The sequence below is a fragment of the Pseudonaja textilis genome, chromosome 1 (genome assembly GCF_049901715.1).
Source record: "Pseudonaja textilis isolate UNSWEBS1 chromosome 1, rPseTex1.2, whole genome shotgun sequence".
Classification (NCBI taxonomy): Eukaryota; Metazoa; Chordata; class Lepidosauria; order Squamata; family Elapidae; genus Pseudonaja; species Pseudonaja textilis.
The window spans coordinates 142,092,750-142,105,293 of NC_141990.1; the positions used below are offsets into that span (position 1 = coordinate 142,092,750).

The 12,544-nt window shown below is 37.9% G+C and overlaps 1 protein-coding gene across 1 annotated transcript; it reads right to left on the reverse strand.

The window, feature by feature from the left end:
* Positions 1-398: 398 nt before the first annotated feature.
* C1H13orf42 (chromosome 1 C13orf42 homolog) lies at positions 399-4,559 on the reverse strand. Its single transcript, XM_026725244.2, has 3 exons — positions 3,851-4,559; positions 2,922-3,066; positions 399-1,307 (listed from the first exon to the last, which is right to left on the reverse strand). The coding sequence occupies exons 1-3, from the start codon at positions 4,259-4,261 to the stop codon at positions 1,063-1,065; spliced, it is 801 nt and encodes a 266-aa protein (XP_026581029.1). The 5' UTR covers positions 4,262-4,559; the 3' UTR covers positions 399-1,062.
* Positions 4,560-12,544: the final 7,985 nt, after the last annotated feature.

A 12,544-nucleotide genomic window follows, 5' to 3' on the forward strand; every position in this document is an offset into this window, starting at 1 on the left:
GTTTAGGACTGATTTTCCTTCTCAGCCTGGTCAGCTTTTGAATGCAATACGTGTTTTTATTGCTTTTTACTCTGTAAATTAAGAAAACCATTTGGTAGGTGAGCAGTTTTAGAAATCTGCTAGAACTCTCCCCTGATCCTCCCCCGCCCGAACCTTAACAGTTTGGGCAACAGCCCAGCTCACTGTATGTTTTTCATTCTATATATTGTCTTCTGAGGGAGATGAAAATTGGCCTCGAAGTACTTTAAATGTGGACACTGAGTACAAGAATCAGGTTCTTCTTTGGTTTCTCTTTCTTACCTTCCACATGCTGTATAAATAATGAATGCTGTGGTTTTTAGGTATTCTCCTTGAAAGATAGAGCAAGGCATCCAGATAATAAATGAGGGCAATTGTTTAAAATCAAAATATTTTAAAGGCTTTATTTTTATTGAGAAGAGCCACTTTTTATTAGAAACATAAATTCTGGATGCACATTTCTAGATTATGTGTTAACCTGAGCCCAGCATAGCAAACAAAGAACAATTTTAAAAATTAATGTAGAAACAATATTCACCAAAGTTGCATGACATGGAGGTGTATTGTAATCTAATCTGTCACAGAGTAACACAAAATGTCTCTGGGCGATCGTGGCATTCATGCTACCATTTTCTATATGGTATGGATAAGCTACATTTGATATGCTATGGGGAGGGAACTGAATAAGATAATTTTCAGTGTGCATAATGTTGCAGCTTATCTAGTTACTAAACGAACATATTTTCTGGATTCACACAATATACTGAATTATAAACTAATCAGGTTGAACAACCCGCTATGCCATCAGGTTTAATCTAGTTAAGTTTACTAATTTGTTTGAATACATTTATAAGGCCTTTACTTCAGTGTGTTGTGTTCACCCAACTACAAAGGGGCCCCAGTGTAGGCAGAATGTAAAGTCAAGTCCTGTCAGCTGTATACATCCAATAATTGCTACTGCTAATTTATTGCATAAAAATATCCCAACCACCTGCTTCTGAAGAAGGTCTCTCATTCTGCGTATGCACAGTAAGGATTTCCAGGTCAGTGCTGTTCTTTGAGGCACGTTTTGGGTTTAAATTTCATGGTATTAAATGCTCCCTCTACAGCTTTAGGGAGATACATTGGATATCTCTGCAGTTTCTTTCTGGAGGTGAATGTTCTTCCTTGGCCTTTTCCTTTGGATTGGCCTGTGATCCCTTCTACTTGGCTGGTATCTTGGGAATATCTCCGAGGGTCACGAAGGATCCAGTTGGAATGTAAGCTGTGTTCTCTTGAACTAGAAACAACTGAAATAGGGAACCAAACTTAGTATAAATGGATCTTTACAACAAGGATGAGGGTACAAGAATATGTAGGTACCACTTAGGTTCTGCACACAGAAGTTCAGTATTTCTTGGCAAGAGGTTTAAAAAACCTGCTGCTAATAAAACAAGGCTACAAGGATCAATGGTCTGACTCAATAGAAAACTGCTTTCCATTTTTCTGAACTAGGGATAGGCTAACTAGCTCACAGAATCCAACTCCCTCAGTGTGCTCTATGTTCCCCAAAGAAATCAAAAATTGGCAAACTTAAATTTAGTAATAACATGACTGAATGATTGCTTGTAAAGATGTCAAAGTAAGAATAAAAAGGAGTATGCCAATCCTCATTGAGGCAAAAAAAAAATTCATTTCCAACTTTAAATCATTTGCAGCTCCCAAATCCATAGCATTCTAATTACTACATAAATAACACATAAAGTGGATTTATCAGGGATGCTATGATAGAAGCCACAAATAAATACATCTGAAATCCTGTGTACTAAAAGAAACAAAGGATCATATATTGGCAAGCCTACACCTTTGGTAGACCATACTGTAGCTTTTTTTATGGGTTACTTCAACTGGAATAGTCTGTCTTTTATCAGCATTAAAGTGCTAGGATGGGACAGCACCCATTTAATTATTCTCCTCTGTGCATCTAACTGGATACAGAAAGTTGTCCTAGAATTCCTTATGCATTCAAAAACCAAGAATCTGGAACAGGGTTAGAGAGAAGAGGAAGAAGAAAGGATGCACTATTTCAAAAATAGCTAACCAAATACTACAGCATCAATAGGTAATAGACATGTCATACTAATTATTTATTAAGTCAATCAGTATATTATCCATCAACCTTCTAAGCAAAAATATGGAAAACCCATCCCTGAATGTTCTTGTTTGGAAGAACAGAGATGGAACTTTGTCCAGTTTCCAGCAGAAATGTAAGTATACTACTTTTGAGGAAAACTTTGATGTATCTATTATTTACTCTCATAACTATATGCTGTGTTTTATATAAATCTAGGATGATGCACCAGTTGAGGCCTTTTCTGGGCTGAGGAGCCTTGGAAGCATTCTCATCACTACGCATTTAAGCCAGAGTTCCCCAAGCTTTCTGGGTTGGTGGCCCAGGATGGGGAGTGAGTGGCAGGGGCCTTTACATGCATATAAGCATGTTAAAACAGGGGCGCATGTATGTGTGCGATGCAAACAGGGTGGCGATGGTAGCTCCTGCCCAGCGCTCATAGTGGCCATGGTGATGCCCATGGTGACACTGGGACAAGTGGGGGAATGCATGGGCATACATGTGCATGTAGTGGCCAGCCAGTCATGCAACCCAGTAGCCAATAGGCCATGGCCCAGTAGCGGGCTGTGGCCCACAGATGGGGACTCTTGATTTAAGCTACTGTAATAAGACTTACATGAGGCTGCCCTTGAAGACAACTCCCAAACTATTGCTAGTACAAAATTCAGCAGGCAAGGTATCAGTGGATTAGAGCTATGAGGGTCATTTAACGTTATGAAAATTCAAAACGGATCGATGCTATTCTGTGTTTATTCAAATGTTATTAATACTATTGAGACACATATGGACTTACTATCAAAATCTGTGTCAACATGTGGATGATCCCTCACAACTTTGTGTTGTCTTTCGGCCTCCAGTTTTGCAATAATTGAGTCAAAATAAGCGATTGCTTCCGTCACATCTGAACTGAGTTGTGAGCCATTTCTGTCTGCTGAGATCTGGATGGTGCGACAATGGTTTAATTAGAATAAACAAGCCATAATAATTGCATCCCTCCCTCCAACTTTCAAGGATACAAAGAACCGGTCTTAACAAATTAGTTGCTAACAAATAAGTTGCTAAGAATTTTTTTTTTCCTGACTTATCTTAGGCTCCATTTAAAGTAGCTATTATACTGTTTTTTTGAAATATATGTGGATTATTTTTAATGTGGTATGTCTCTGGGATGTGCATATATAGGCAGATATGCAAAAAATATACCATATTCCAGGTATGTGTGCGTACTCCAAATAATAATATTGAACTAATCTTGATACAATCATTATTGGCCTTATGATTCTTTTGGATCCAGGCCAATCTCAGCTTATAACTACTGTAGCAAGAAAAAAGCAAGCAAATGAGAAAAAACAATTAGCTAAAAATATTCAGAAGAAACCAAATTTGGCTTTCCAGGAAGCCAAATTTCCAAGAAGCCAAATTTGATCAAAATAATGTTGAATCTTGGCTTTCCTTTTACTGAAGTAGGCCTTCGGGTATTTTGGAATTCTATTCCATGAGTCACATTTAGCAAAACAAGAAATGAAAAAAACCCTACTCTTCAGAATATCTGCCCAAAATGGAGTGTGATACTAAAGGTGATTAAAAACATAAACTCATCACATTCCCAAACTCGTTGTTCATCTCCCACATCTTCCCATGCAAGTTTATTTCATTCTTATTCCAATACTCCAAAGAGAGTGGTTATAACATATTCTATGTAAACGTGGGAGTAACATATCCTACCTTAGAAGTCGATTTGGGAGGAGGAGGGGCTTGGGTTTTTGTTGTTGCTGAAGATTTTGCAGGCAAAGGGCAAATTCCAGGCACTCTGCCCAAGGCTTTCAAATCCTTGACACCCTCAAGATATTTTTTCCTCAGAGCTAACAAATCTTGTAAATATTGCAAACAGTCTTGTGTCTTTGAGTACATCCATGTCTTTTCTTCTTTCAGCTGAAGGCAGGCAACTGAATTAAGGCTGGTGGTACTTTTGCTTTTTTTCAGAGGTTCGATGAATATATGATCCTCATCTCTGAGAGCATACATAGAGGTGCTACGGATCAAACGAACCGCAGAGCCATCGTAAGCTGGGATCCCATCAGATAAACTACTCCTGCTGGAGTTGGGATGAAATATGGAGTGTATTTTCCTGAACATAGCGTAGTTCTTTTTTCATCTATTCCATCTAACGTTCAATCTCACTCCGGTTTGTCTTCTAATGGACATTTCTTGCCAATACAGAAAAAGGTTCCATGTGTTGATTATGAATGGTATCAGCCTTTCTTCTGTTTCAGACTTCTTTTGGCCCATCTCTTCATTTCTTTTCCAAACTTTGTCAAAGATGAAGAAATGCAATGTCATCAGTCTTATCTTTATGAAGCCTGCACTTCGGTTCACCTAAAGGTTGCAGTAGCTCTTATTTGCTTCTTTGTGCTGACCATGGTGCTGAAATAGACTATATTTATAATGAAAAACATCTAGCGATTCTGAGTAATGTCAGAAGGCTACATAAAAGACACTAACACACTAGTATCCAGTACATTTCTAATCAATATTAGATAATATCCTGCAGAAGTTGGCAGCTAGAAGGGATTTTGTTTTCTCTGCTATGGCAACCGAAGCATGGTTACCGCTATCTGATAACACACATGAGTGTTGAGAATAAAGCAGGCTAAGATCCATTACACTGAGCATGGAAGACTGGCCTTCAAATAAAACATATCTAATAATCTAAGATGGTTATTGCTGATGACTGTAGGCACAGTTAATCTAGTGCTGTACTTGATAAGATTTTATATATATATATATATATATATATATATATATATATATATATATATATATATATATATATATATATGATCTTTGGTTGTTCGGGTTTTCTCCCGCGTAAGATTCGAAGTATCTAGGCAACGTTTGATGAAGTCTCATTCATCATCTTCAGGCTTCTGTCTTGGCTCTTGCTTCTCAGAGTGATGTGAGATTGCAGCTGAGAAGCAAGAGCCGAAGACAGAAGCCTGAAGATGATGAATGAGACTTCATCAAACGTGCCTAGATATCAGATCTTACGCGAGAAACCCAACAACCAAAGATCCACATACAAACTACCTGAGAACCTCAGAAAATATATATATATATATATGTGTGTGTGTGTGTGTGTGTGTGTGTGTGTGTGTATATATATATATATATATATATATATATATATATATATATATATATATATATCTTAAGTTTTCGTGGGTACTTACATGTATGGCATTCAGCTTTGTTTGGGTATTTTCCCACATCATTGTAGTTGTGCTTTTAAAGTTGTAGCAACGTTTGGCAGAATCTCATCTGCCATCATCATATATGGAAGCCTGATGATGGCAGATGAGATTCTGCCAACGTTGCCTACAATTTTAAAAGCACAACTATAATGATGTAGGAAAAATATCCGAACAAAGCTGAATGCCATATATATATATATATATATATATATATATATATATATATATATATCTGGATCTATTGGTTGATTTCTAACGGGTTTCTCCTCCTCCAAAGCGTAAGATTCAAGTATCTAGGCAACGTTTAGCGATGAAGTCTCATTCATCATCTTCAGGCTTCTGTCTCGGCTCTGTGCTTCTCAGAGTGATGATCACTCTGAGAAGCAGAGCCACAGGAATCAGAGAAACATGAGATAGAGATAGAACCCACCAGCCGAGATGACACCTCTTTGAACCGCCCTAGAAGGCAGGAGAGCCCAGTGTCACCCATGAGACTCCCACTTCAGGAGACATGGACCAGAACTACTGCAGAATCTCTGAGCCATACATGAACAAACGCACCCTGTGAGATGCAGCAGGACCACGAACTAACCAAAGATCACATACAAATCCCATAGCATGAGACCTCAGAAAACATATATATATATATATATATATATATATATACACACATACATACATACATATATACATACACACACACACACACACACACACACACACACACACAGAGGGGAGATTGGGAGACTGAATATTCAGATGCCCACCCTAAACCCAAGGTCCAAGAACTCTCTATTATTTTGGCTTCTGAGAGTTCCCTGAGATCTTTGGTTAAGCATCCATTGAGCTGTATTGTTTGGGGAGGGCTAATGAAACATCAAATAGTCTTTCTCCCCTTAGACAGGTAATCCTCAACTTATGACTACAGCTGGCACCAGAATCTTGGTCATTGAGTGAAGATGCCCATGTAACTGCTTTGCTCAACAGCTACAATCCAGGCACTCCCAGCTGTGGTCATGAAGCAATCTCCCAAGCCACTAAGCAGAGAGGGAAAGACCTGCCTGCTTAACTCAGTTCTCTTCCATGCACAGAAAGGACCTGCTCCAGCATGCTGCAGGAACGGAGCTTGGATTCTTGTGGTGAGAGCTCTGTTTCTCCACCCCCACCTATGGAGTTCAGCTCCTCTCAGTAGGCGCCTCTTTCAGCCAGCCCCCAGACAAGAGAGTCCTCTTGGCAAGTAGCAGCAGCTTGCAGTTTTGCCTGCCAGTTTCCCCATTGTTTTTCTGATGAAGCTGTCAGAAAATATTGCAAATGGGTAAGGACGGGAGACCACCAGGACAACAGCATCGATTAGGTAGTCAGAATAATAAAATGTCTCCCAGAGGAAGGCAGCAGCAAACCACTAGGTTCAATTATCAAGAAAACTATGTGGGAATATACCTGAAGGCCCTAGGATTCTGATTCAATTTTCAGAAAACTTCTTTTAATATTAAAAAAAAAACCTGAAAATATAATTACAATGCTTGTCCTCTGAATCTAACACTCAAAACCACATGGGTTGGTTGCATTATCTTATCAATCTCCCTGTCACCCAGTCTATACTATGGTCCACCTGCAAATACCCCAGTGAGTGGTTGAATGATACAGTTCTTATGTCCAACCTGGAAAAATGTGGTATTCATCCTTCCATAATCTTCTGCCTTTGAAACCCAACCGAACTGCAGCCTAGAGGATGGGGGCAAAGAAGAGAAAAGCAGTAGGAAAGAAGTAATGTCCTGCAGGATTGCTTACCAAGAATTTGTCCTACTGTTCCTCAAACATAACCGTTTTAAGATGTGCGGACTTTGGCTCCCAGAATTCCCCAGACAGCATACTGCCTGGGAAATCTTAGGTGCTAAATCCATATATCTTAAACTTATCAAGTTTGACAAACACTGATGTATTTAGAAAGCACCATCACCACAATACAGTATCATAATCTGCTTTACTGCTGAAGCTATTGCAGGAAGATCAAAAGCAACATCATTTGAACTTGCCATCTCCATGTGTCACTTTGATTTTTGAGACATCCATACAAAAGCCAGAATAAAATGGGTGCATACTGTATTTGGGAAAATTCTGATTCTCTTTGCTTCGAGTTCTAACTGTTCTGAAAACACAGCTGCTGCCATCTTGTGGTGTTTTAAAGACGTTTTAGCAAACGGTAGTTTTACATGACACAGCCATTATTAATACACATGCATAGAAAGAGATATAAGATCTTGGATGTGTGGTTTACTGGGGGTTTTTTTATTCCAAATTATTAGTTTGAAATTTTACTTTTTTCCACTTTGAATGTTGGAAGTTCAGGAACTGACATTGCTTCAACACTGCAGTTTTCTTGTAAAGATATCAGATTAACAACTCATAGGTTCTGAGTACTGTTGTTCTTTTCTTTATATAAATAAAGCCCAGATAATGATAGCTCAAATGTAAGTGCATACTTGCATATTAGTAGATGGGCAACGTGTTTGAAAAAAGAAAAAAAAACAAGTGTTTATACACCTATTGGTCTAAGTCAGGAGTGTCAAACTCGATTTCATTGAGGGCCACATCGGGGGGTGGGGGAGCATGGCCAGCTCAACGTCACTCATGTCGGGGGTACCTGTGGTGGCCTGAGCACTCTGCCAGCAAAAACGGAGCTCCATTTTCTCTGGCAGAGGAACCGCGGGCCAGTCCGCTGTTTCCAGGGCAACCCCAAGGGCCAGATCTAAGCACCCCATGGGCCCATTTCACCCACGGGGCTTGAGTTTGACACCTAAGTGATATAGGAATTTCTCAGACATGATGAAAAGCAATAGAATTGTATTCTCCGTTCCTTCTGAGTTTTCTCTTCTTGTCAAAAGTGGATACCGCAAAGCTCAGGCCACACATACAAGAGCCTGTAGACAGGCATTCCACAGTTATCTAAGACTATGGTTGTATACAAAGTCCAGGATGGACCAAGTGCCCCAGAAATTCATGAAAGCTGACTTCTCTCCAGGAATCACACACATCCACAATTAATCCAGCTCAATTTACCTCGATGTACTTGGTGGTTCTCTGTGCTACAGTGAGCAGACACCAGAAGCCTGTGCTTTAATTAGAACAGGATTAATTCAAGCTGACTGCCTCTCTGTGTGTAAATAGGGCACTAGGGGACAGAAAGTACTAAGCACTTTAAATGTCTCCTTGCATAATGTTAAAAGCTACCAAAAAATGGATGACCTTTGTGTAAGCAAAAGAATTAAGGGGCAATTGTGAAGTCATTTGGTACCACTGAACTTAATCTCTCTAGCTATGCGGAGCAACCATTGCTAATTATAACTTGGTACTATAGCTGTCCCAGAGCCAGGCTGCTCCTGAAGAATTTTCTGTTTGGTGGGCTCAGAATTAAACTGAAGGATGGCTAGTCTCTGGGTGTAACAAGGGATTAGAAAATACCTAATACAAGGCTTATTCAGTCCTTAATGCTCAATGGGTGACTTTGGATGGAATCATAATGTTTCTGACAAATCTATTTATCAAGAAAGTTGAGGCTCCTGGACGAACATGGCGTATAAATCTAAGAAACTATAGGACAGTTGTAAAATGTACAGTCTCCGTTGCATGGATTCCTTTGGATATGCAACTTTTCAAGGATTAAAGGGAACATCTAGTATTTGATGGAAACTATACTCTACTCCAAAAATTAAGAAGGAGCTAGGACAGAAGCTCCATTCCATCCCATTCCATTCAAGTGAAACTAAAATTAAAATTATAACTTTTTAATAGAATATTGGTTTCACATTTGAGGGGAAAATCCTTGCATTTTAAATGGGAAGCGACTGTGTCACCAAAAGTGCTGGCATAACATTCACCTTCAGTGCATGCATTGGTTGTCTGCCACTGGTCACTTCCACTTTCTGATCTGGAGTCACCTGTCACATCCATCCTGTAGCCTAGTTTTTACATAGTACAAAGAGCAGATTATAGAGAAACAGATTTCAGAAGTAACTTCCTGACCGTCAGCCTGTAGTGCAGGCTGCCATGTGACATGGCAATTTCTCCTTCACTGAAGTACTTCAGGCAAAAGCTAGATGATCATCTGCCAGAAATGCTCTATGGCTCCTGCAGAGCAGAAGATTGGAGCAGATTACTTCTATCATCCCTTTCAGATCAATGAGTCTATTAATATTGTTATCAACTACTGTAGTCCAGACCAGCTTATATTTCTATTGTTCTGGAAGGCTTGCGATGAGACCAGTGCTGAGTAACAATTTAAGATTATATCACGTCTATAAGATTATTAAAAGCTACAACAATCAAAAAGGAAATTGTAGAGTTTTTAAATATGAAAATTACAAGCGCAAAGATACAAACCAATACAAAACTATAAAAAGGAATACAAATTGGTGCACCAAATAAAAAATAGAAAAGAAAATATATACTAAAGAAAAGAAATTTATAAGGAAATGACTTCCCTCTTCATCACAAGTATAAACAATTTTAGTAATTTATCCCTTCTCTTAAAATGCAACAAATTGTATTACTTTTACTATTATTTTTACCTATCTTGATCATTAAGTCCCTTCAAATAATGTCCTGAAACTTTATTTCTTTTCATTTTTTTTCTTTTTCTTAACTTGTAAAATTCTTCAAAGTTTTAACAACCTTCTTTTGAAATCCAATATAGGAAAATTATCTAAGTCACTCTCTTGGGTTATTTCTATATCATTTTTAATTGTTAAAACATCAGCTGGTTTCTTTTGCATGTACAGGTAGCATCTTTTTCTTAGATATCATTCTTGTAACCTGTCATTTTTAAATCCACTTTCAGATCAGTCTCAAGATTGTCAGGTAAAATTTGTTTCTCTCCCATAACATCTTTTAACACAGTCTAATTATAGAAGCAAACACTCTTAACTTCTGAGTCCACCGTTCAAAAATCCTTCAATATGTCCACTTTTAAAATATTTTGCTTCATTCTATATTAGTAAGGGTTTAAAGGTTCTGCTTTAATTATACTTTTTAGTTTTTTTCTGGTCCCTTTAGTGTCAAAGTCCCAATTTTCAAGGTCTCATCCTATCACATTTTTTTCAGTTCAAAACTATTCCCATAGGAAAGATTCTTACCATTAATTCCAAACTCTTATTTTAAATCATCTGGGATCTTAGTTCACTTTTAACTTTCCAGAATCAAAATTCTAATTACCCTTTTGCTGTTTATTATTATTTAAAAAAAATGTGTATTTAAAACTTTTGCTAAGAATTGAACTAAACTCCCCCAATGTTTTCTGTCTTGTTGATTCAAAGTCTTCTAATATCTAAAAAAGCAGTTGACAAGCAACTTCCAAAAGTAACTAGAAAAGGAAGTGCGTGAACCTAGTGTCCTTAAAGGCAGTGACCAAGGTTTGAGCAGGATGGCCATTTCCTTGTCTCCCAGAGCTCTAAACCCATTGGATTTAAGAGCAACTGTCTGGACTACTTGACATCAAGGCCCCCTTAAATCAAGTCACTAAACCTTCCTTGTTTGTAGAGGAATTACAGTGAAGAGTTCTATTTGTTGGCTCTTCATTCCCAGGACTCATCAGCTCTCCTTTTAGCTAAGCTATCCTCAATTCACAATTTCTTTGGAAGTGAACAAAAATGTTTCTTATCGGTCAATGGAAATTGTGGAGATTAGCATCAGAGGAAAAAGTTCTTGAAAAAGTATTTAGTTAAATATTCCTTTACCAACATTTGACCATTTTCCACCCTTTTAATTTACAGCAATACACACACATACTGTATTTTTCAGACAGAAATCTAAAACCTGGCCATCTACATTTTATTGATCGGTTGATTTAATTTTATGATTTTTTTTTCTAAAAGTGGTTTGATTATGTATCATTTGCACTTTCTTTTCCAAACTGCAAAAAACGTGTGGGGGGTGGTGGAGGAAACCCCAACAACTAACAACAATAAAAACAAAACTTTCATAAGATTACATGATGCTGAGAAAAGAGAGTAGGCCTATGATGTATCATCCCTTTGCTCACAAGAAGACAGGTGGGTTAGTTTTTTTTTTTTAGTTTTTCAGCTCCAAATTTGTGTTCGTTTCCTTTGTCACTGATCTCCAAGAAAACCAAAGAGCTGATTTAGTGATTCTTATATTTAAAAATCACAAGAATACTGTGGGCATTTGTTGGAAGAGGCTGGTTCAGTTCATTGGATTATCCTAACTACATCTTCCCACCCGCCTCCTTATAGCTAATGCATAGATTTGGGTATTTGATTTCCATCGGAACAGCAATGGCATTTTTGTGCTATTATCTGCTATTTGTAGCATTTCTATTTTAATTATCCAGCTTCCCACTTTTAAAAGTCTAAGGCCATTCTACAAATTTATCCTGTAGTACATTATAGTAACTTAATATCACAGTTTTAAGCCAGGTCTCATAAACAAATGCTAGGTCCTAGGCATCAGACCACAAGCTTCTGAGTGTAACTTATTTATTTACAGTATTCTCTTCTACATGTTCTGCTGAATTTGAATGTTACCACAGTGCTCTTTTGCCAAAAAGTGACCAAATTTTGAAATGGGGTAGTTAGAATAATATTATATAATAATAACATTATTTGACTTCAGAAAAAGCCATGGGACATTTCTTAAATTCTTCATTCTTCCAGTTCTTCTCTATACCGTTAATCTCCAAATTTGTCAGTATACTAGAACACCTTGATATCAGCTGTCCACAATTGCTTCATGTTTTTAAATATAGCTCAGCTACAATTTCATACATATTCTTTCTTTCTTTCTTTCTTTCTTTCTTTCTTTCTTTCTTTCTTTCTTTCTTTCTTTCTTTCTTTCTTTCTTTCTTCAAGAGAGTTGTAATTAAAGAACAGCAGGAGAATCATCCAATCAAATTGATCTCTTTTCAGTACTCCTTAATTAGTATGACAAAAGGTTTGGACGGAGTAAGGAGTCATGGAATTAATTTTGCCCAGCATGGTCAGGGCTTCTTCTTCTCCTCCTTAAATCCCTCACAGTGTCTGGGTTAAGATCAACACTGTGCCTGGTACACATCTGCCACCCTTTTCCGCTTCCATTAGCAAATCTGTGGAATGTGTAAAATTTGGGGGAGGGATGGAAGTGATGCTGGCAGGTGATACCTTTCTGAGCTGAGGCA